Genomic DNA, 21548 nt, shown 5'->3' on the forward strand with positions numbered 1-21548 from the left:
AAGAAAATTTCCATGAAAAGTCATGAAGGGGAGCACAGGTGGGCTTTGGAAAGTCCATTGACTGGGAACTATAGAGGCTAATTTTGGCTGGATGTGACCCAAAGAAAGCAGCTGCTAAGTGTGACATGAAGACATTCCAACAGCAATACTGCCACTGGAAATGTCAAAAGGAGGTCTTACCGAGGCAGAACCAATATCCTTTAAATTCTTAAAAATATATCCCAAAATGCACTCTTTTGTGCTTAAAATTGTACATATGACTACTGAAATAGTAAGGCCTCTGTTCATTAAATAAATATGGCCCATTCATGCAGATTTTTCATACTGTAGCCTAGTATGAAAGATTTTATATACTCATTTTACTATAATATCACTATGTACATATAATTTGAGCATTTTCAGTGTACATAGAGGAGATCAGGATTGCTTCTTGTCCTGGACTAGTTAATTGGGTGCTCAAAGACATACCAAGTGTCACTAGGTAATTGGTTTTACCCAGTTCAACTGTATGTATTCCACAAATGAACCACTCCACAGCATTCATAACAAATGATATTAATTAGTTACCAAAAGGTTTTATAATGTTTACTAAATGCTGTTAATTTACAAAGAAACTCTATGCTCAGACCAGAAGCTTTCAGATGGGATTAGATAATAAAGAGATTGTGAGGAAAAAAAACAATATGAAGGAGAAGTTCTTCTGAAAAATTGAATATCAACCCCATTAGACCTAGCTGGCAAGTTAAAATCTTGGTATTAGTCACTCTTGTATACTTGCTAAGATTATGTGCACCTCCAAGCCTGAACTCATCTCCTCCAAGCTTGGATGTCAGGAATCACATTGCAGTATTGCAGGTGTTGTCTCACTCATGCCTTGTTCACGTCTTTCAGTACTGCCCTGCATCTCCTAGAAGAGGGACTGAATGTCTTTTCAGAAGGAGTGCATTTCTAAGACTCCTTAGTCTCAGAACCAGATTTAGCATTTTTAATTGGACTATATGCTGTCACCTATGTCTGGATTATCTCTTGAAGGGAGTTAATTGGCCCATGTCATACAGGCATGTAGGAGAAAATTCATATGCATTCTCATCAGGCAGCAGAGCAAAGCCTTGAAATAAAACAGGAGCTTGGCAAACTGACATATTATTAGGACTGCTCCTCTGCAGATAAGCAAGCAGACCTGTTACATTATACACACCTGGACAGATTTCACAGGGCCAACAAATCCAAGGGTCTACGCACATGGATAAGGCAACTGGCAAGAGCTAGAGACTTATTCCTATTTCATTCCTTGGATATTGCTTTTCAATTTCCCAGGAAACAAGCTGTTATTACCCTACTGCCAGGTGTTGGGCAAGTCTCACATTGTAGGCAAAAAAGGGAGTAGACTGCCCTGTGAAATGCTAATTTTGAGTGTTGTTATTATAGTTCCCACTGGTGTTATCTGCACCAAGGGCTCCGTTGTGTTAGACACTGTAGAAGCATTCAAGAGTAGTCAATGCAAAACCCGAAGAGCTAACAAAGGAAGGAAAAATAGAGATGAAGTAATTTTCCTAGCAGTAAACATCTGGTCTGTGGTCAGCCAAGAAAAGAACCTCAGTCTTTGGACTCCCACTACAAGGCTTATTCTAGCTGGCTGTGTTTGCTCACTCCAGAGTTATCTATCCCCTCTGAGATAAATCCTCCAGGGACTGGGTAGGAACCAGGCTAGGGCAATTTCATTCAAAGAAATACATTGAGTGCCCTGCAGGATAGCTATTATAGAACAGAGTCTAAGCAGAGCTTTCAGGCAAGAGCTTATAGTTGGGCTACATGGATTCATTCTTTCATAGAAAAACAAGGAGCAACAGAGGGAATAAGACAGCTTCATCTTGTAAGGCTTGCAGAAGTGCAGGAAATGAGTAAATGTACTATGAATATCTTAATACAAGTTACTGACAATGTTTACGACTGCAAAAATCAATAGCTACTTTCTAATATTCTGTGCACAATTAGTAGAGCTGATCATAAGAAAAACTGTCATGTTTATTTTCCAAATTAAAAAACAGAACAGAAATGAACATTTGAGAGAACACACTGCACTGCCCAGTGCTGCAGGACTGGAACATCAGAAGATAGCTGTATAATCAATGAATATAAAGATGTTATAATTATGAAGAAAAAAAAAGCAAGAGAGTTTAGCAAAGCAGATTATAATAACAAAAAAAGGATAGAGTGCTTACTCTTGTCCTAGGCTCACTGCAAACTCCACAGGAGAGATCTCCAGAAAGAGACCCTTCCCCACTGGCAGTCAGCTCTTAAATGGGTCTAGGAGAGGTGCAGCCAGGCTCCACCCCTTCCAGCAGCACAGGTGAATTGCCTTCACCTGTGCTCCCAGGGCTGACTCAGTGCTCGCCTCAGGTGGTCAATCAGAGGTTCAGGCCGTGATTCAGCAGTTCCCATAGAATAGCAGTAAAAGGTTTTCAAAGAACTCTACAACCTTTTTTTGTTGTTTATATTCTGGCAGATCACTTTCTGGTTTTACTGACTCACTCATCTGACATGCAAATAAGTCATAAGAGTGTCATTTTAGTATAAATAGCTATTAGGGCTCATTCCAATCTGACAAATGAGATCTGTCTAAACAGCATTTCATTTCCTGCACTCTAACAATGTGTAATATTTCACAAATTACACATTTCAAGGCTGACTTCTAACTGACTTACTTCTGGGCTGCTGGAAGAGCGTAACCACTTGTCCTCTGGACCCTACCTATTCATCAGCGGATCTTATCTAAAAGTTTTCATGTCCCTGGACCTGCCTGTGTGAACAGCCCCAAGATCTGAATTGGGTTGTTCTGAACAATTGAAAGTGGAAGACAAAAACATAACCTTATGCCTGTGGAAGATGTTCTGTCCCAGGCTGCTCAAATCACAATGCCAATGAGTTTATTGTGTCTTCGGATTTACCGACAGAGAAAAATTTGTTTAACCGATTTCCATCACAAGTCAGTTAAGGCAATTTGCATTTGTCAAAACCTGCTGCTTAGGCTAACCCAGACTACAGAGAAGGGGGTTAGAGAATTCCAGTGAGCAGCTCCATTAGCAGAATGATACCTATTTCCCCTGGCATCACTCTTTGCAGAACGGTGTCTTTTAATACCTAACACTCTGAGAGCAGGTAGTATAAACGTACTGACAGTGATTCAGAAACGCACCTCAGATATTAAAGGGGAAACTTCCACAGGCTTACAGGCCCTGATTTGGACGTAAAAATGATAATAAGGGCACAGCAGCAAGGAGTGATGAATATAATTAATAGAAGTAAGATTGTAATTATTCAAAAAGATCAAAGAACAGCCACTAGGTATGAACTGGCTGTCATCAGCTTATGCAAGACCCAGAAAACTCATCAAGAGGTGAAAATGTCCTTATGTGCATATGTGCAGTTTTAAGTCTGAAGCATGTCAGAAAATCTGCAGCTCCACAACGCCTCCACTCATATTATTTGTCTGTGCTCGCTTCTGTTGCCAGCATCTAATCCATTTTTCCTCAGAGAAAGGATTAAGATATTTTTCAGACATCAAAAAAAGAGCATAATAATAATAATAAAATGCACTCTTCCTGAAATTAGGAACTTCTTTTATCATGTTCCCATGTTCCCCCTTATTCATCTCCTTTCTGATGCACACGATCCAAGAGGATATGGGAGAATACTGGACTAAAGCTCTGGGATCTTCGACGGATTCCAGTCAGTTTCTGGGTGGGATCCAAGGTGTTAGTTCCAATTTCTAAAGACCTGAGTGGTTTTGGACTAGTAAACACGGGTGGTGACTTCATTCTCTCGGCCATGCCATCACCTTTGAAGATGTGAAGCTCCATCAAGATAAATAACACAAGTATCACCCAGTGAGGAATCCTATGTTTTGGAAACAATTTTGTCTACTTCTGTAATCATCTGGATCTGCAGTGAAGCCTATCTTGCCCTCTCCTTGTGAAATCATTTGATGAGAGCGTGGATTGAAGTGTTCATTTTCACACTTTATCCTTGCTGGTACTTTCCATTTATTAAATAGATGCCCAAAGTACTGAATAGGTACCTCTAGAAATATTTTTAAAAGCAAATAACTGACAAGTAAAAAAATGTGTTGAGGGGAGCCTCAATAGCTTTTCCACACCTTTAATCATTAAGCTTTTTTTTTTTCCTCAGGCTGTTTTAGGCCTCTTTTAAGATGGAGTAACAGGAACTCTAAAGAAGTTACTCCAAAGCCTCCTGTTACACTAACCTATGAGTGTATAAATATATAAACATGTATGCATTTTTCATTACATCCCGCCCATCCCCCAAACACTCTAGAAACTTAGTTCTGTCTTTTTTGACAGTAGTTTTCTTTGTTCCATCCACAGTGATTTCCTCATATCTTTCCTGGACTGATAGACCACTTCACACACTATTGGTGTGTGAAATATTTTCAGGTAGACAGCATACTCATTCCCAAGTATATTGTTATTGAACTTCATTTCTCATCATTTTATTCATTAACCTAAACCCCTCTGAAAAAGCTTAATATTATGCACAGGCTTCTTCAACTTGAATAGCTTTGTCCCATTTACATACTTTGCACTTGGCTGCCCATTTCTTCCGCCAGAGCTGCCTTAACTAACAGTGAAACTAGTATAGTCTTTTCAGACATTGCACTTTTCCTGAGTTTAGCAAGAACTCACTTCAGTGAAGCAAGTAATGCAGGTTCTGGAGCTTGCCCAGCCATAAGTAAAATAGTCCCAGAGAAGAAAAAAAAAAAAAGAATTCAGCTTACAGGAGCTCCAGAGAACTACTCTCTGGTGAGTACCTACAGAAGTCTCTGTACATGGTGTGTGCACAGCAACAGCATGCTCATGTGCCCCTGTAATGTCCTTTCTGATTTACAGAGTTTACAGAATTTACCAGATGAATGGAGTATGGGAACATGAAAGTGATAAAAATGATTCTATGAGTCTATGTTGTGTGCATTCTCACATCACCATAATGTGATGCACACAATGCTATCACTGTATCCAGTTTTCATTTTGAAGATATTCAGGGATAGGTCCACAACTGGTCTATTCATAGTTGTAGCTCCAGTGCTTATATTAAAGAACTGAGGAATTCCCAGAAGAAATCAGTGGTACTGCCCAAATAAAAAAAAAAGTGTGCTTCCTTCTCCCACCCTTCAGCACTCTTTGCTTCCATAATAGAGAGGTGATACAAAAAGACTTGTACAACTTTCCCTTGCACTTCTTAGACAGACACAGTTTTTCTGGCTCTTCAGCCTACATGACATATCAGCAAGTGGGGTAGGAAGAAAAATTTGTAGGGTTTAGATCACTGTCTTCTATATTGGGAGATTTGATTTTTTTAAATGTCTAAAGGTACATAAAAATAAATCTTCCCGAAAAAAATCTTTTCCACCTGGAAAAGAAAGGATCACCTGAACAAATCGGTTTTGCTTGAAGTTGTTTAAATATCATTTTTCAATTGTTGCTATTTTCTGTCCTTTGGAAGTCCCATTTTACTACTGAAAATACATGAAAACCAACATGTGCTTAGGGTAACTGATAACTCTCACAAAATCCAGTAATGTGTCCAGTTTGAGAAATTGGAAACAGTGTCTTGATAAAACAAAGCATTATCACCATTGAACACTGATAGGACATTAGACATTACTATCTTACTTATGAGAACTTTGTCAAGTGCATAAAGGGAATGCATGCACATATTACACTAAGGTGGTGGCTGATAAGCCTGCTGAAGGAAAGGTTCAAGAGAGAAGACAGAACTTCATGCTCTCACTGACAATTCCTGTATGGTTTCAGCATCAGGTATGGCATTTATATATATGTTAAACTGAATTCTGTGATTTGATCTCTTTGTCTATCAAACAAAGTCTCTTCACCTGGGGCATGCTGTAAAGACTTCCATTTTGGAAGAGATGGGGAAGTTTATGTTCTTGCCACAGCACTGTAGGGTAACAGGAATGAGTCAGCTTGGGTTCTGGAAGCCCTTAACACCGTGCAGAAGGAGCACGCATCAGCCAGGATGGAGCACCATGGTGGTACAGCTGCGCTGCTGCTGGTACACAGCTAGCACAACTGAGGACACATCCTCAAAATCACAACTTCATTGAAAGTCATTTGGAATTCTGCAGTATTCATAGCAGAAGAGAAACATCACCATGCTTAATTCACCCTGCTTCTTTTCCTCCTTTCTTGTAAGGCTGAGATTTGTCTCACAGGTGACTCCAAATGGCAGTCTCACAAATCTCAGCCTACTGCCATTTGGAGTCACCTGTGCTACCTCCATAAATGCAGTTCAGTACATCCAGTAACAGAAACAGCTCTCTGGTGAGCTCTCACCCAACTCCCTAACATGTTTTCCTTATCATATCTAGGTACACCTACTTGAACATGGCTATCATCTACTTAAACAACCATAAATAACTGAGTTTCTACAAGAATGTCAGCAAACTGAGCATGTACTTACAGTCAGTGGGAGCACTGATGCTGATAGCTCAGTATTATGTCCATAGGCTGCAAGCTCCTTTATGGAGCATCACCACACTGTGGGCCTAGCTAAACACAACTGTGACAACTCAGTAGGAAAAAGGAAGAGGAAACTGTGGACAGAATGTATACCATAGTGCTTGAACTGTGGCCAGTGTTTTTCAGTAGTTAACTTAGACTAAGAGGAAAAACATCTTTACAGCAGTTGTTTATATTTCTCAGGAAGGTGTATGCCATCATTCTTACCCAGCCGTGCCATCAGCCAGCCATCCCGTGGTGCAGCCAATGAAGGAACAGTCCAGGACAGCCCTTTTCAGCTCTTCTGCGGTTGCTAAGCGAGCACTCAAGTCAACACAAGCTTTCTCAGCTTCAGCTAGATCCAGACCCTGAGAGTTGTTCTTGGACTCAAGTGCAAACACTTTCCCTGCAGCACCAAGAAAGATCAAGTCACTCATCGTGGCGTGGTACTCAATATACGTTCCATATAAATATTGCAGATTATCACCAAATAAAGTCTTCTTGTTCTTACTAAGTTCAAACTAATGAGCAACCTATTTCTTGGAATTAATTATGTTAGCAACACTGTAAAGTGTTTTACTGTGGTTTTCTTTTACTTATGTTAATCAAGAGAAAAAGAAACGTAGCTGAATCCCTGTTCGTTCCTAGTCTACACAAAAAGCTCGCCTTCCTTCTATAGGTCTCTGCTTAGGATATGGAAAGAGAAAGCACTGACACTCTCTTACATGCACTTAAGTAGTCAGAGTCAGAAGGTCTCCTGTTGAATACAACACTGGAATTCATTACCAAGCATATTGTAACTACAGTTATAAAACTACCTGTAAGTAGTATACCTGTACTGTAAGTATACAGTAAGAACACATCTACATCAGTTTATTTTAATTTATTTAACATTGTGAAGGATGTTAAAAGGTGAACGTTAGATTTCTGCAACTGGGAAAAGGGCAGTTGGGGTTTTGTCAGTAAAGCTTGAGAAGTGATTGGGTTGTGGAATAAACACATTTGCTGGATGTCACCAGAAGAAAAAATAAACAGTGAGATAGTTCACAGTGTTGGCATTTAAATTGCCATAAATGTCTTCTTTCTGAAGGTAACATCCCTCAGAATATCTTCTAAATTTTCAAGTATAAATTTAGATATTTAGATTGCTTGTAGACAGAGGAAGACAGCTTTTAAAATGTCTATAAACACTTATGGCTTACTTAAAAGTTAGATTAGTGGCAGTGATTACAAGAAGGTGTAACTTCCAGCACATACTAACAGTTCATTAGGTAGCTAGTTTCATACTCACACAATATATTGACCAATATCTGTAATCCTTCAGATTGTTTTAAGCTGACTCTGTACAAAGAGACACCTCCCCCCATGTATTACTTCAACAAATTGATAAATTTGGATCTAATCCTACATATAGTCAGTGATACAGGGTAAGCCTGCCCTAACAGCTCTCCGTTCTCACCAGTGCAGAGTTTAAACTAATGAAGGAATCAATCTTTACATCAAAATATGCAAAATTTCTGTCATGTAAATACATAATTTGCATTTACACTAACTAACAAGCATAGATGGGTCCTGATAAAGATTTCTGTTTTGATCGTCATTCTAGATACGCACAGTAAGAAGATGTCCTGATAAACAGAAAGCAATTTAAATAAGCAGGACAAGCAGTAATGATAAGGAACAGGAATTCACAGTAACCAGAGCGATTTTCTCAGGCTCAGGTAGCAACAGTAGATGACCTAGGAGTGTATATAATCAATGAATATAAAGATGTTACAATTATGAAAAAAAAAAAAAAAACCAACAAGAGAGTTTGGCTAAGCAGGTTATAATAACACAAAAAAATAGATAGTGCTTACCCTTGTCCTAGGCTCACTGTAAAACTCCACAGGAGGGATCTCCAGAAAGAGACCCTCCCCACTGGCAATCAGCCCTTAAATGGGGGTCTAGAAGAGGTGCAGCCAAGCTCCACCCCTTCCAGCAGCACAGGAGAATTGCCTTCACCTGTGCTCCCAGGGCTCTCAGTGCTCGCCTCAGGTGGTCAATCAGAGGTTCAGGCTGTGATTCAGCAGTTCCCATACAGAGTGCAACCCAGAAGCACTGATCAGTGTCTTAACCACTAGACTAAACAATATAATGAATTATGACTAGAATTAGGGAGTTCACACAGACCGGTGAAAAAAGCAAGCCTCTTCGCGCCTGAGAACAAAAACCTCAGGATTCTTTGCAAATGCCCCAAATAATGGAACAACCATAATGGATTTTGTTGTTTCCAAAGCCATTGAACAGCCACAGTGAAGAATGCATGGACTCGGGAGAAGCAATATAAGCAGAATGACTTTAAATTTACACTCCTTAGTTATGGAACATCTTTCATTTATAAAGATAAGTAGCATTTACTGAGGCTTTGATTAAATTAAAAACTTGCCCCCATTCAATATTTCATAATTAGGCTATCGGGGTTGTTATGCTTCATCAACAATATATAGGGCAAGTTTGTGTATCACTTGACTTAACTCACATAGCAAGTTTATCATCACAGCAGTGTATCACCTGAAAACTCATAAATATCTGTCTGACATAGCAGTAAGCCCTGCTTTTAAGATATTAGCATTTTATTTAGGAGGCTAAAGTAGAAAGAAAAATCTTTAAGGACTGAGTTCCATGAAAAAATAATCAGAAGAAATAAAGTTCATCATTTCGCCTTTGTAGCAGTAGATGCCCGTTACATTTTTCCAGGTGTTTTACAACTGTTAATGTAAATCAACTTCTTCCTAGAAAGTATGAAAGTGCTGGACTTCTGGGATATCCAAAATATGTAGGCAAATAGGTTTTAGGGTAAGCTAGGAAATTCTTACTGGTCAGGAAAATTACTGCTTCATAGGAAATTCTTGTCAGCCAGAAGGGGATGAAAATGGCTGTCCATCTTACCAGAACAGCCTGTGAATCTTCTCCAGAACTCCAGAAGTTCTATGGCTATCTGCCCAGATTTAGCATGTGCTCTGTTTTGCTTTGTTGTCTTTTATTTATTTATTTATTTATAAGTAGTAGCAAGCAAGTTTAATCTGATACCTTACCAATGGAACATTTGGATCCTCAGTATTCTGCCAAGTGTCACTTTACAAAGGGGCATTTAGAGGGAAAAAATAAGTAGGAGACACATTAGAACAGCAGCAGGGAAAAGCCCATCAAAATACGAAATTCCCTTAAATAAATAAGACTACAGCAGTGCACCTCACAGTGTTGTGACTGACTGGCTTGAAACATTCTGGTACTGATTATTTTTACTTTCAGTCACACAATGGTCTGATTTTGAAGCTGTGCACCCAAGGGCAAAATATTTGTAAACCTTCTGTTGTTGCTTTTTGCAATGAAAAATAAAGAAAAAAAAAACAACCCTGCCTCACATACTTGGTGATACACAGTCAGTTTTACTACATGGGTTGTGAAATATTCAAATGGTATCACCCCTCTGTTCAACACACTATGACAGCGTAGAGTAGTTGAAACCAGTTTTCTCTCTGAGATAATCTCAAGAGATGTACTATCACCCTGTTTTAAATACAAGGCTGCTATATTTCCATAATGCACAGCATGCAAGGATCATGTCTTTTTGTATATTTGCATGAATACCTTTGGTTGTGCAACAGCCAGCATGTCTGAGCTCCCTCCCTATGCTCTTCCTTCATTTCTGCCTGTAGCATTTCTGCTTCCCATAGTGTAATGATGAGACAGGTGGTATAGAAATGTGTTACCAAAACTCTACATACTTTTCTGAAGATTTCAGACAAAGCCAGTCTCTATTTTAAGCTCAAGCTAGAAATCCATGGGAAGTAGCCTTTCTCAGAAGACTTAATATACCACTTGAGTTTTACAGTTTCAGAATGAAAAATGTCTTCATTGTAGAGATTTTTCAGGTTTCCCTTTGAAACTAGTGAAAAAGTTCTAATTTCACTGCTAAGACATAAATGATAAGACATAATTCTTCCTGTAGTTAATTAACAGCTGAACTTGCAGTTCTCAATAAAAATTCACACTTGAAATTTCTTTAATAACTGCAGTATATTATATGGATAGCCTCTGCTATCATCTGCTCGCTATTATTACAGAATTGTAATTCTATTTTGATAAATAGATAAGTCTTTTTTTATTACTTATTATTTGGCTCTAAAATTTTGTCAACAAGCAATAGCTGAGTACAGTTTTTATTAAAGAGTACCCCAGTACAGCATGATTGAAAACATAACCGTAGATCTCAAGGTCTCTAGGATTCATTTTTATCACCTTGTTTGAATTTCTACATAACTAGACTGTAGATTTCCCCCTGTAGTTCCACCACTGAGTCCAAAAATTCGTGGTTGAACTGGAGCATGTCTTTTCAAAAGGCATCCAGTCATGATTCAGTGACTCCAAGTAATGGAGAATTTACAGCACACTTTATAGTAAACTGTTCCAGTGGTTCATTACTCTCACTCCACCTTATTTCCAGTTTCAAATTTTGCTAAACTCAGCTTCTAACAACTGAACCTTATTATGCTTTAGAGACTGAAGAGCTGTCTATAATCAGATACAGTAAAGCACAGAAAGGGACACTTCAGAAGACTCCAGACTCCATTCCTTCTGACTTGTAGGAATCCCAGTGGAATTAACAGAAGACAGAGTTGGATAATTTATTCTAATACATTAACAAACAGAACGAGTTCTTCTGAGGCACTCTTCAAAGCCTACTGAAGTTCAAATTCTTCCATGTCCTCCGGAGGACTTGCACCGTGCTTGAAGAAACCAAATATACTTTAAAACAGAAGCGTCTCTCGCAAATAATATAAAATGAAGTACTTAAAAAGGCATGTCTATTGTGCTGATATGATGATGTTTTACTAGCTGCAATGGTAGAACCTCATCAGTTTTAACAAAATAAATGTGGTAAAAGATGTATATATTTCACCGCTGATTTATTTAAATGTTAAAGTCTTCAAATTGAGGTAAAGGAGAGTGGAGGAAGAGAAGTTCAACTCTGTACTTTAAAAGCAATTTCATTTCCATTTCTATGGCTATGTGTAACAATGGCCTTGATTGTAATAGCAAGGGTGGAAGATTCAGAGAAACTGTACAATTACAGAGAGAGATCTGGGTAATTACCAGAATGTTCGTGAATGTAGAGTTTATTTCTATGAGAAAATCAAATGAATGATGTCTTATTTAATTCAAACTGCTTAAAATATTGCATCATCAGAAAAGTAGAAAAATTTGGAGGTCACGTCAGAGTTCCTCCTCAGCTAAGCTCAGTTTGAAAATTTTAATGTATTTTAATGTAATTTTTTAAGCTCAGTTTAAATTTTAATGTTAGTAAAGGCTTTAGGATCAAATATTTGCAGTTGTTTATGGATTTGTTTTTGCAACATACAAACATATTAGCTGGTTTGCAAGTAGGAACCGAATTGCTTACACACCTGCTACTTAAACACAGTTGTATAGATATAACAGAAGAGAAGAAGCATAATTTCTTTTCCTTTGGCTTTCTGTAGAGCCTTTTCATCAAGAAAGACCATAGTAGGATTTTTCCCTCTTAAAATTTTCCAGGAGTTTTACTGCAGATCTAAAACTGCTCCTTATTTCTGCTATCCATTTAATTCCTTTTTTTTTTTTTAGATACATAATTTGTTTCATTTTTTCTTATTTATTGAAACATACTTGATAGCTAGTTTTGCCCACTGACTTCTGCTTAACAGCAATCCTATAGGGAAGAAACTCTTAATTATTACCAGTGTAAGACTTCTTCCCCTATAGGACTGGAGTACTGTATCTAGCCTGCATATGTAGCAAAAGGGCAGCTGTGTGAGCACCAAAGTGATATCAGTCTGCTCCAATACGCTGAGAAATATTAGCATATGAGTAAAATTCTACTTTCAGCATCAGATTTATCTGCTTCTATGTCAGAAGTACGGTCAGATCCTCAGTTAATTGTGCCTAGCCTTCTGGATTCATAATCTTTCACCTGCAACCTCTGCAGTCACGGTGTGTGCTCACTACCAAATGATTCACTGATCTCCAGAGCTCCCTTCCAACTCCTGAGATTCCGTGATTCTGTGACTGCCTTGGCCAGTTTGTTTTGTACGTAACCCAAAACTGAGCCAACAGAACACCACTACTTTGAAATAATTTCTGAAGTGTTACAAATAGAGCATTTCTCAAGTCAGGTGTGTATTAGTAACATAGATTAATTGCCATAATTCTCTGCCACACACTTTTTCTCAGAAAACTATGGCTCATACCTATTTACATTTTAATAGTAGTGACAAAAGGAGGAGTCAAGAAAAGCAGAAGTGACTCCTGTACACCACACATGAAGCCAGACTCTTTTCTCCTATCCCAGCACAAAGATATTCCAAAAAGTTTCCATTTGCACTGAGTTATTTAAGAACAGCTACCATCACAAGAACATAATTAAAACCTTTATCTTCATAAAGGTGAAATTTAAAGTTGGTTCCAACTGGGAAAAAGTTACACAGCCATGCTGTTTGACTGTGTGGTTCCCATTCACAAATCCAGAACCTACCAGTGCTAGGTGTGGCTGAACAACTCCTGGAGGTTGAGCTGTGTTTATTGACTCCTTTCCATAACCTATCTCACTCAGCAGTAACTGTGCTGGCAGTAGCAGCACTACCCTGCTGCACGCTTACACCAGAGTAATTCCGAGCAGAAACAGGCCCTGAGGAGACCCTTATCTGCCCGACCCTGACCTCCACAGCTATGAACAAGCATATTTCCATTGCAGAAAAAGCAAATTGCAAAGTGAAACAAAGCTATCTTTTGTTTAGGTGTTTATCTTTGTCTTTCTGGAGTCTATCTGCTCTACAGGAATACATGTTGCAGTAAGTATTAGTCAAAAGAGATCAATTAAGCTTCAAGGCTTTACACTTTCACCAGACCCCAAGGGTCTCCACTTTTACTGCCTACTCTTTGTCATTATTTGTGTGTGAGATAATAAAGTGAAAGTCTTCCTTTGGGAAATATATTCTAAGCAGTTTGGGGGAGTTGCCTGTAATAGGGGCCAGTCTGGATTTCATTGGGTTTTTACAAGGTGAAGTCAAAATCCCTTCAGTGCTTTGCAAAACGTTTTGTTCCTTTCAGTTAAAAGTACCCAATACATACAGACGTCACCCAGAACCATCCTTCGTCACTTAAGTGACATTTGCATATAACAGAGAATGGCACAGTTGTATTTTTACCTAAAATTTCCATAACTGAGAAACTGGTTTCCTGTTGGATCGGGCTCAAATGCGCTATGTAAGGGAGCATTACTGCTGTTCGTTACTCTCAGATCTTCTTAAATACGTAAACTTGTGTGCAGCAGTAAATTTTTAAGTTCAAATCGAATGTTTTCTTCCGCATATTAAGCCAGATGGTTTGCAGGACAGTGTTACAACTGTTTGCTGTAATACTAATAGCAGGAGAACACGCTAAGGAGGACGTTGGTAGAGGACTTACTCATTTTCAGCAACGACTTTTAAAAGTTACATAAAAATCAGAACAGCAGTGTTATAATAACGGTTGGCAATTATAAAGTCCTTCATATATCCTGCCCTTTAATTCTTAAAATTGCTTTACCACATGTAAAGCAGATTTGACAAACTGTTGAATGGCAATTAAAATCTGTCATGAACTTTGCCTCGAAATGGTCTCCAGCATTTTCCCCTTTTTCTTTGAGAGGATGTCTGTTTAGAAAGCAAAAAGATGCCTTTATTCTACAGAAACAAAACAAACTGGGAGGTGTTCCTGAAAAGATAAGGGAATTTTTCAGACAAAGCACTCTTAGCAAAGGCAAATTAATTATTCCCGTCCTGATACCTTTTGCAAGTCATGTGGAGAGCCTTCATCCGTAGTGATGCTTTTTTTCCTCATTTGAGAGGGATTTTGCTATGGAAGGAAGACTTCCTAAAATCAGAACTGCAGTTTTCCTTCTGCAACACAGTGGGGTCATCTGACACATTCCTTTCACTTTACTCTTAAAGAAAATGTCCTTTTCTTCGAATTTACAAGACAAGGTTCTGGTGTATAAATGCTATTTCACACCAAGTGGTAGCAATGAGCAAAAGGATTGCCCCCTTCCTTTGCCATATTTTGTGACCAAATGACAGAAATTTCAGCCGAGGTGGAAAAATGCTCCGAGAACAAGCAGAGGTTTTTATTGCCCTATAATGTTAAGGAACTGTTCTCCAGCACAATACAGCAAACATCAATGGGAAAGGATTACTGTACTGACAAAATATATATATCCTGAGATCAGGCATAAATCTATTGCAGCTGTAAAATGAAAAAAAAACAACAACAACAACAAAACCATGGCCATTCAGCACTGCTCTCCCAGGAAAAGAAACAGTTGCTTCAAAAATTAATAATGTTTTCACCAAAGCAAGGGGGGCTTAATTATTCAAAGGGGAACGGGCTGCTTGCAAAGGATGCTGCCATTCGGGATTACCGTCAGCGAGTGTGCTTCAGAGTAAGCAGCCGGTGGTGATTCAGCCCAGTTTGTGCTCCGATCGAACCCCTCAGCGGTGCAGAGCAGGTGAAGCCCTTGCAGGAGGGTCAGCTGCTGTCCTGAGCGTGCCGCACCGAATCGAAAACGCTGTCAGCAGAAGCCTTCAGCTTCTCGTCTCCCTTTCCTCAGTACCTGCCCGTGTAAGCTGATGTTTGGTGACATCTGAGCTGGGCAGATGTGGAAGTTGCTCAGAGAAATGGTATTTTTAATTATAGATAAAATAATTAAAAAATAATAATAATGGAGAGAGAGCTGATGCTTCTTATTTGGGTTCTGGCTTTGTTCTGTTATCCTTACTTCCCCTGGAAAAGGTCACTATCCTGTTGTTTTGTTGTAATAAAACAATCTGAGCCTTCTGGGATCTTATTTCCTTTCCTTGCTTCACCCCAGGATATTTGCAGAGTCTCAGAAATCACACGTTTCCTAACCCATACTGGGGCGTGTATTTAAGTTTCTTATTAAAAAAGAAAGGTTGGTTTGTTATTTATTTTTTTTCTTGTTGTTATATTTTTCAATAACCCATTTCAACACAGAACTCCTCTTCCAGCCCCAGCAACCCAGCCTGAGCAGAGTGGAGACTCACCATCAGCCCGAACGGAGATGATCTGGAGGATGAAGAAGACGGGTCCCACGCCCCGGGCAAAGGTGAGAGATGATCTCCGGGAGCCCAAAGCCATCGCCCCGCCGCGAAGCCCCCCGATGCAGGAGGTGGTGCGGAGGTTTTCCTCTCCCTCCTTAGCAGCACGGGCTGCGGTGATGGTTTCAAGGAGCCGCTTTCTCTCGGCGGGATCCTGAGTCTTGGGTCTGTGCTTGAAGGCGGGAGGGGTGGAAAAAGAAAGGGAGAGGGAGGGAGAGTGGAATCTGTCGCTTGGCGGGTGTGAAGGGGAGGGGAGGTGGGGGGAGATGTCCGGCCAGCTGGGGTTGGGGAGAGGCTTTGCCCAGTCCAATCGGCAGGGCAGCGAGCAGCGAGAGCCGGTGCAAAAAGTCACATTGCCCTGTCAGTAAATAGCGAGCGGTGCAAGAAATGCAGACACCGGGAGGGAGGGAAAGGGGGGATGAGGCAAGGAACGAACAGGAGAAATCACTGGCTGAGGGGAGAAGGGCAGCTGCATAGCTGGCGCTGGGAAGGGATAAATTTGTGGATGGAGCTGTGCATCCCACGGGGATGGGATGGTGAGTGGGGAGTGCTTTCTCTCTGCGGGGTGAAAGCAGCCAGCGTGTTGCTTAGGGTCGCAGGTCAGCATCTGCCACAGCAAGAGTGACAGTCTGCAGGTGAGAGCTGAGGAAAGGTGGCAGATGGCACCATACGATGACAGTGGAGCTTTGTTGAGAATGGGGACTGCTAGTCCTGCTGCTCCGGATCCCGGCTTCTGGAAGGACAGAAGGAACTACAGGTCAAAGTGGGACTCTGCTTCAAAACACTGCCCTTCATCCCTTCATCAGTGCCCCTGACACAGAGGAACGGGCTGGTGTTCCTCGGGGCTGGAGGCAGTTGGTGAGGGGAATTTCCAGCTCCCGTCAACACTTACAGCAGTGACATCTGTCCCTTATTCCCACTCGTCCTAAATTTGTCCAAACAAAACTAAAAAAAATATAACCCACAATAAGAGGAAATATACGAGTGGTGATGCCAGGATTTATTTCACTAAATATATAAACGGAATAGTTTCGTGTTGCTGTTGGAACTGAGCAGGGCTGAGAAATGTTGTTTTCATATTCCCATCCTATTTTGCTTTTATTTCAGCTTCTTAAAATTTTTTCCCTTAGAAATTCAAAGCTGGGCAAAAACGTTCAGTTTGCTGGAAACTCCAAGCCACCAACAGCTGGAGCAGGAACCCGACCTCCCTACCACCGTGGCCCTGGTGGCAGAAAGGGCAAGGTGCTGGGAGACAGATGTAGACATCTTCTGATCATGATGAGCCTGCCAAATGCTATTTTCAGTCTGATTGGAATGACTCAAGCTTAGGAACCTCCCTGTATGATACTCAAGCAAGCAATAACACCATGGTACTGGAAGCTTTAAAAATGCCTGTTTGATGAATCTGGGTTGATAAAGTTCTGACTCAGGTGACTTTTAAAAGATCTTAGCCTCTTTCCATAGGAAAATGCACAAATATGCAGAAGATCATCTGTACTGTGAGAGTGATAGAGCACTAGAACAGGCTGCCCAGAGAGGCTACGGAGTCTCCTTCTCTGGAGATATTCAGAACCCACGTGAATGCCTACCTGTGTGACCTCCTGTAGGGAACCTGCAGCAGGAAGTTGGACTCTGATCTCTTGAGGTCCCTTCCATCCCCTATGATTCTGTGATTCTTTGGTTCTGTGACTATACATACACACGATGCAAATATACACTTTGAAAGGTTTTGGACAGGTAGCTTTGAATTTTCTGTTTATCCAAAGAACACAGATGGCAGCAGGTTTCTTTACATCGTCATGTCAAGCAAGGGCTTGTAAGGAACGCCACCAGAATTAGAAGGGCAGCTTCATGCTCACTATATCTTTAACAGTCAGTGCACTGTAACTACATAACTGCATTTTGTGCCAATGGAAATTGTATGCTATGTACTGCAGAAGTTAACATGACAGAAAAGGAAATAGAAAATTGTAGCATTCTTTGAATTTTTCTGTTTCTTTTACTGGTGACTTTGCTAATGGCCTAAGATGCATTTTTAACTCTCTGATATTCCAATAGTTTGACATCCGTTTTAAAAATCAGTGGGCACAAATAGAAGAAAGAGGATGTTGGATCTATATACTTTCAGTGAGATAGCAAAGACATTTCATGAAACTGAGTAACCAGTTACAGCAAGACACACCGACATGAACCGAGACTTAACATGAACCACAGCAGTAGCTCCACGTTTCCTTGACATTTGTCATAGGGCTGACAACTTTATTTGCCCTTTGCTGTCCCCGAGGGATTGGCCAAAGCATTTGTGGGAAAAGGCAGTATCTTCTAGATTTCCATCTAAAATTCCAAAGGTCTGCTTGATTTATTTTGCTGTAATTGGATCATTTTCTCCTGTTGATATATGTAAGGGCATGTTGCCACTCTGGCTCCTGTCTTGGAAAATCTCAGCTTGTATTCTCGAGCAGAAAATGTCACTGATTTCAAAGAATTACAACAGACCACAGGATATGTTCCTTACTGAAGGCATGAACAGTTGGTAGAGTGAACTGGCTTCTTCCTCTCATCCCATCTCAGCTGTAAATTAAGAATGTAAGCTTGGAAGGGTAGGGATGCTAGCCAGTTATTGACTCCTGGAAGTAATTAAGTGCATCACTGCAAATTAGTTGTCCTTCAAATCTAATATTTCAATAGGAAAAAACCTTGTTCCTAGTGTATTTTGGAAGATTTACATACAACTGAAGAGATGAGGTTCGGGACTGAAATGACGTGCACGTTGTTTTGCATTGAAATCAACATTAATCGGGTTAAATTTCTGCATTTATACACTGGGCTTCTTTGCACCAACTACTCAAAACAAGGTCTGGAGCTTATGATGGATAGATACAGATATAAATATTTGCTGAGAACCTCTAGCATTCACATACTACAGTAACACATTGGTCGAACAACTCAGTGTGTAATGTACAATGTTTTGTGTTACATTACAAAAGATTAATTGTATGTGTAACTTTACACAGTTCATAGATCATGCCTGCCTTGGGAGTAGTGAATGTGCCAACAGTGATATTTTATAAAACACTGTTTCACTGTGTACAAGCTTTTACACAGGGACTAAGACATGTGAAGGCACGGTGCCATGAAGTATTTATACGTACACATGTGAATGCAGTGCACACAAAGCGCTCATGTACTGTAAAGCACATAATAATACTGTGGGCATATAGTAACTGGAGAGCATCTACATACATTCCCATGTGGAATATGTCATTCAAGTTAAGAGTGAGTTCTTTGCACCAAAAAAACACCTAAAAGAAATTTAGGTCATCAAAGACAAATTTGAAAACATTTGAAAATATGTATCTACAATAGAGTCCATATTATTATTATACTCGGCCTTATCATATCTACTAGTAGGAATAGCTACTTTCTACCATGAAAGACTTATATAATGTAGACATTATAGGTGTGAAAGTCACAATTCTGCAAATTCTTACACGGGATCTTAAGTTTTTGCAGGATAAAGGTGCAAGACCCTAAGGCCTTGAGTGAATAGACACCCTTTAGAAAAATCTGCTGTTTCCAGCCAAGATGTTGGCAGAATTGTTCAAGAATTGCAGCTGGCAGTGAATCTGGCCTTTGAAGAATGCTGGAAAGTCAAAGGAAAGGTCACTTTTCATATCACAAGAAAGCACAATAGAAAAAAAGTTTCTGTACCAAAAAAGATACCTCTCATCTCTGTTGAAGCAGGAGATTCAGTTTAACTTGTTTCCTTGATTAACCAATAAACTTCAGATGTTGACAGTCTGCATAATTTAGTCTGAAGAGCTAAATTTAAATGGATTATAGACTTAAGGTTTACTTACCATCCTATTTTTTTTTAAGAAAGAGAACTAATTAACACAAAAGTGAGTGAGGTAGTGATTAAATTGTTCTAAAAAGTATGACTGTTGAAATTTATCATACCATTTGCAACATGTGCAGCACTGTCCCCAGATGAAGTTGCAAGGACATGCATAGAGAAATTACTGAGGTGTATATTTTGCTTTATGTCCTACAGTCAGTTGAACAGCGTGCATGAAATAATGGCACCGATAAATAACTCCACACCATTTGTGGCATCCATGCCCAGGTAAGAGCTACCATTGCCATACTTTCAGATACTGGCGGATGTAAGTTGATGTAATGAAGGTGTTAATTTCCTACAGGACAGTCATGCTGATGTTGTTGATGACTCTCTACAGTGGAAAGAACTGTGAAAATCAAGAGGATTTGGGTACTGCAGTTCACTAAGATGTCAACCTGTAAGTTACACAGCATCTTCATATTTTCTCCACATACAAATGGAGCTCATCAGCTATACACACCATTCTGACACACTCTTAGTAAACCATCACAAATTCCTTTGTAGATATCTTTGTAGTATTATGTCATTATCATGCGAGACGCTTCTTAAAGCTTATGACTTCAGCTGCACTAGAAATAGGACATCCAGAATTTTGGCTCGGCTTGCCAAACACCATGAAAAGGGATCTGAAATACCTCACAGACAATATAGCATTTACATACAAGTATTGTAATGACTGACTGATGTGTCCTAAAGGACACAGACAAAGTTGTCTGTGCAACTGAAGGGCAGTCAGGAATCATTGGTAGTACTGTACATCCTTTATATTCATTGATAGTACACCTAGTGTATATGGGGATCCAAACTTATTCTACAGCTGTATCCATGCTTTTAGCCCCCAAAAAACTGAAAAAGGGAAAAAAAAAGGGGGAGAGAAAGATTTCTTTGTTTATAAAACCTGAATTATTAAGCAACAGTAATGGAGACAAACATTTTTCAGTGTCTGGCAGTCTGCAACAGTCTACTAGCTGCAGGGAACTTTTTATTTTATTTATACAGAGTGTTTGCACCTAATTAAATGAAAAAGTAGAAACGTGCAGAACTACCTGAAAGTAATTCAGGGAGCTGACAAAAAATAAAATAAAAAGAGGAAAAGATATATGTCCCACTTTGTGGGTGGTGTGTTGAACACTGAGACCTGTGTGATGGTTCTGCTGACCCTGAGAAAGACTGCAATTCTTACACTTACATCATGTTATGCGGGGTCAGGTGTTGTCATGTGACAGGCCGTGACCCCCATATAAATCACTGCCATGCAAACTGTAAAAATCACACTTCATTTCTTGAAGACTGAGCAGTCTCAAGAAAAAAAACACAGATATCTGGCCATAAAAAAGCAGCCACGATATTAGTGATACACAAAATGAGCTTCATTTTTTTTCCCGACAAACAGAGGTAAATGTCTGAGTGTTCTTGGTTGGCGTTATTTGGCTGGGAGTGGGGAGCAGGAGGCTGGAATTTTTACTTTCTTCTCTTCATTTTTTTCTAAAACCTTGCAGCAGTTTAATGGGTGAAAGGTATGTAGCAGTGCAAAAGGTACTGAAGTTTAGCCAAGTGGTTTCCCTTGGGTCTCTCTGGGCATCTGTAAAAGTCTGAGTAAAGACAGAATCTAATATTTCGCCTGGATATCCTTCGTCTGTTTGCAGGTGAACCACTCCCATTTCATAGTTTCACCTTTCTCTTCTCACATCCTCCAACATTCACCACGTCCAGACTCCTCAGTCCCTCTGAGCAACCTGCACCAGTGCTTGGTCAAGCTACTGAAATCCTCTGCAGATGCCCAGAGATCTTCCTCTTTCCTCAGAGCATATTTGCAAGCCTACAAGCCCCATGACTAACCCTGAAGTGTTCATAAATCTGCCTTTCCTCCACTAGTCTAACTGGGAGAAATCTCTTCAGGATCCACTTATTTGTATTCCCATTTCTTCTAACAAT

The 21548-nt window shown here is 39.8% G+C and overlaps 1 protein-coding gene across 1 annotated transcript in view; it reads right to left on the minus strand.

Annotated features, from left to right (window-relative positions):
• SUSD5 (sushi domain containing 5) overlaps positions 1-16435 on the minus strand; it is a 45535-nt gene extending 29100 nt beyond the window's left edge. The window contains exons 1-2 of the mRNA XM_031553975.1: positions 15659-16435; positions 6765-6942 (exon numbers count right to left, since the gene is read on the minus strand). Coding sequence (XP_031409835.1) covers positions 6765-6942; positions 15659-15752 — 272 coding nt within the window. The 5' untranslated portion in view covers positions 15753-16435. The remainder of the gene's footprint in view (positions 1-6764; positions 6943-15658) is intronic.
• Positions 16436-21548: the final 5113 nt, after the last annotated feature.

Source organism: Meleagris gallopavo, chromosome 6 (assembly GCF_000146605.3).
Source record: "Meleagris gallopavo isolate NT-WF06-2002-E0010 breed Aviagen turkey brand Nicholas breeding stock chromosome 6, Turkey_5.1, whole genome shotgun sequence".
NCBI lineage: Eukaryota > Metazoa > Chordata > Aves > Galliformes > Phasianidae > Meleagris > Meleagris gallopavo.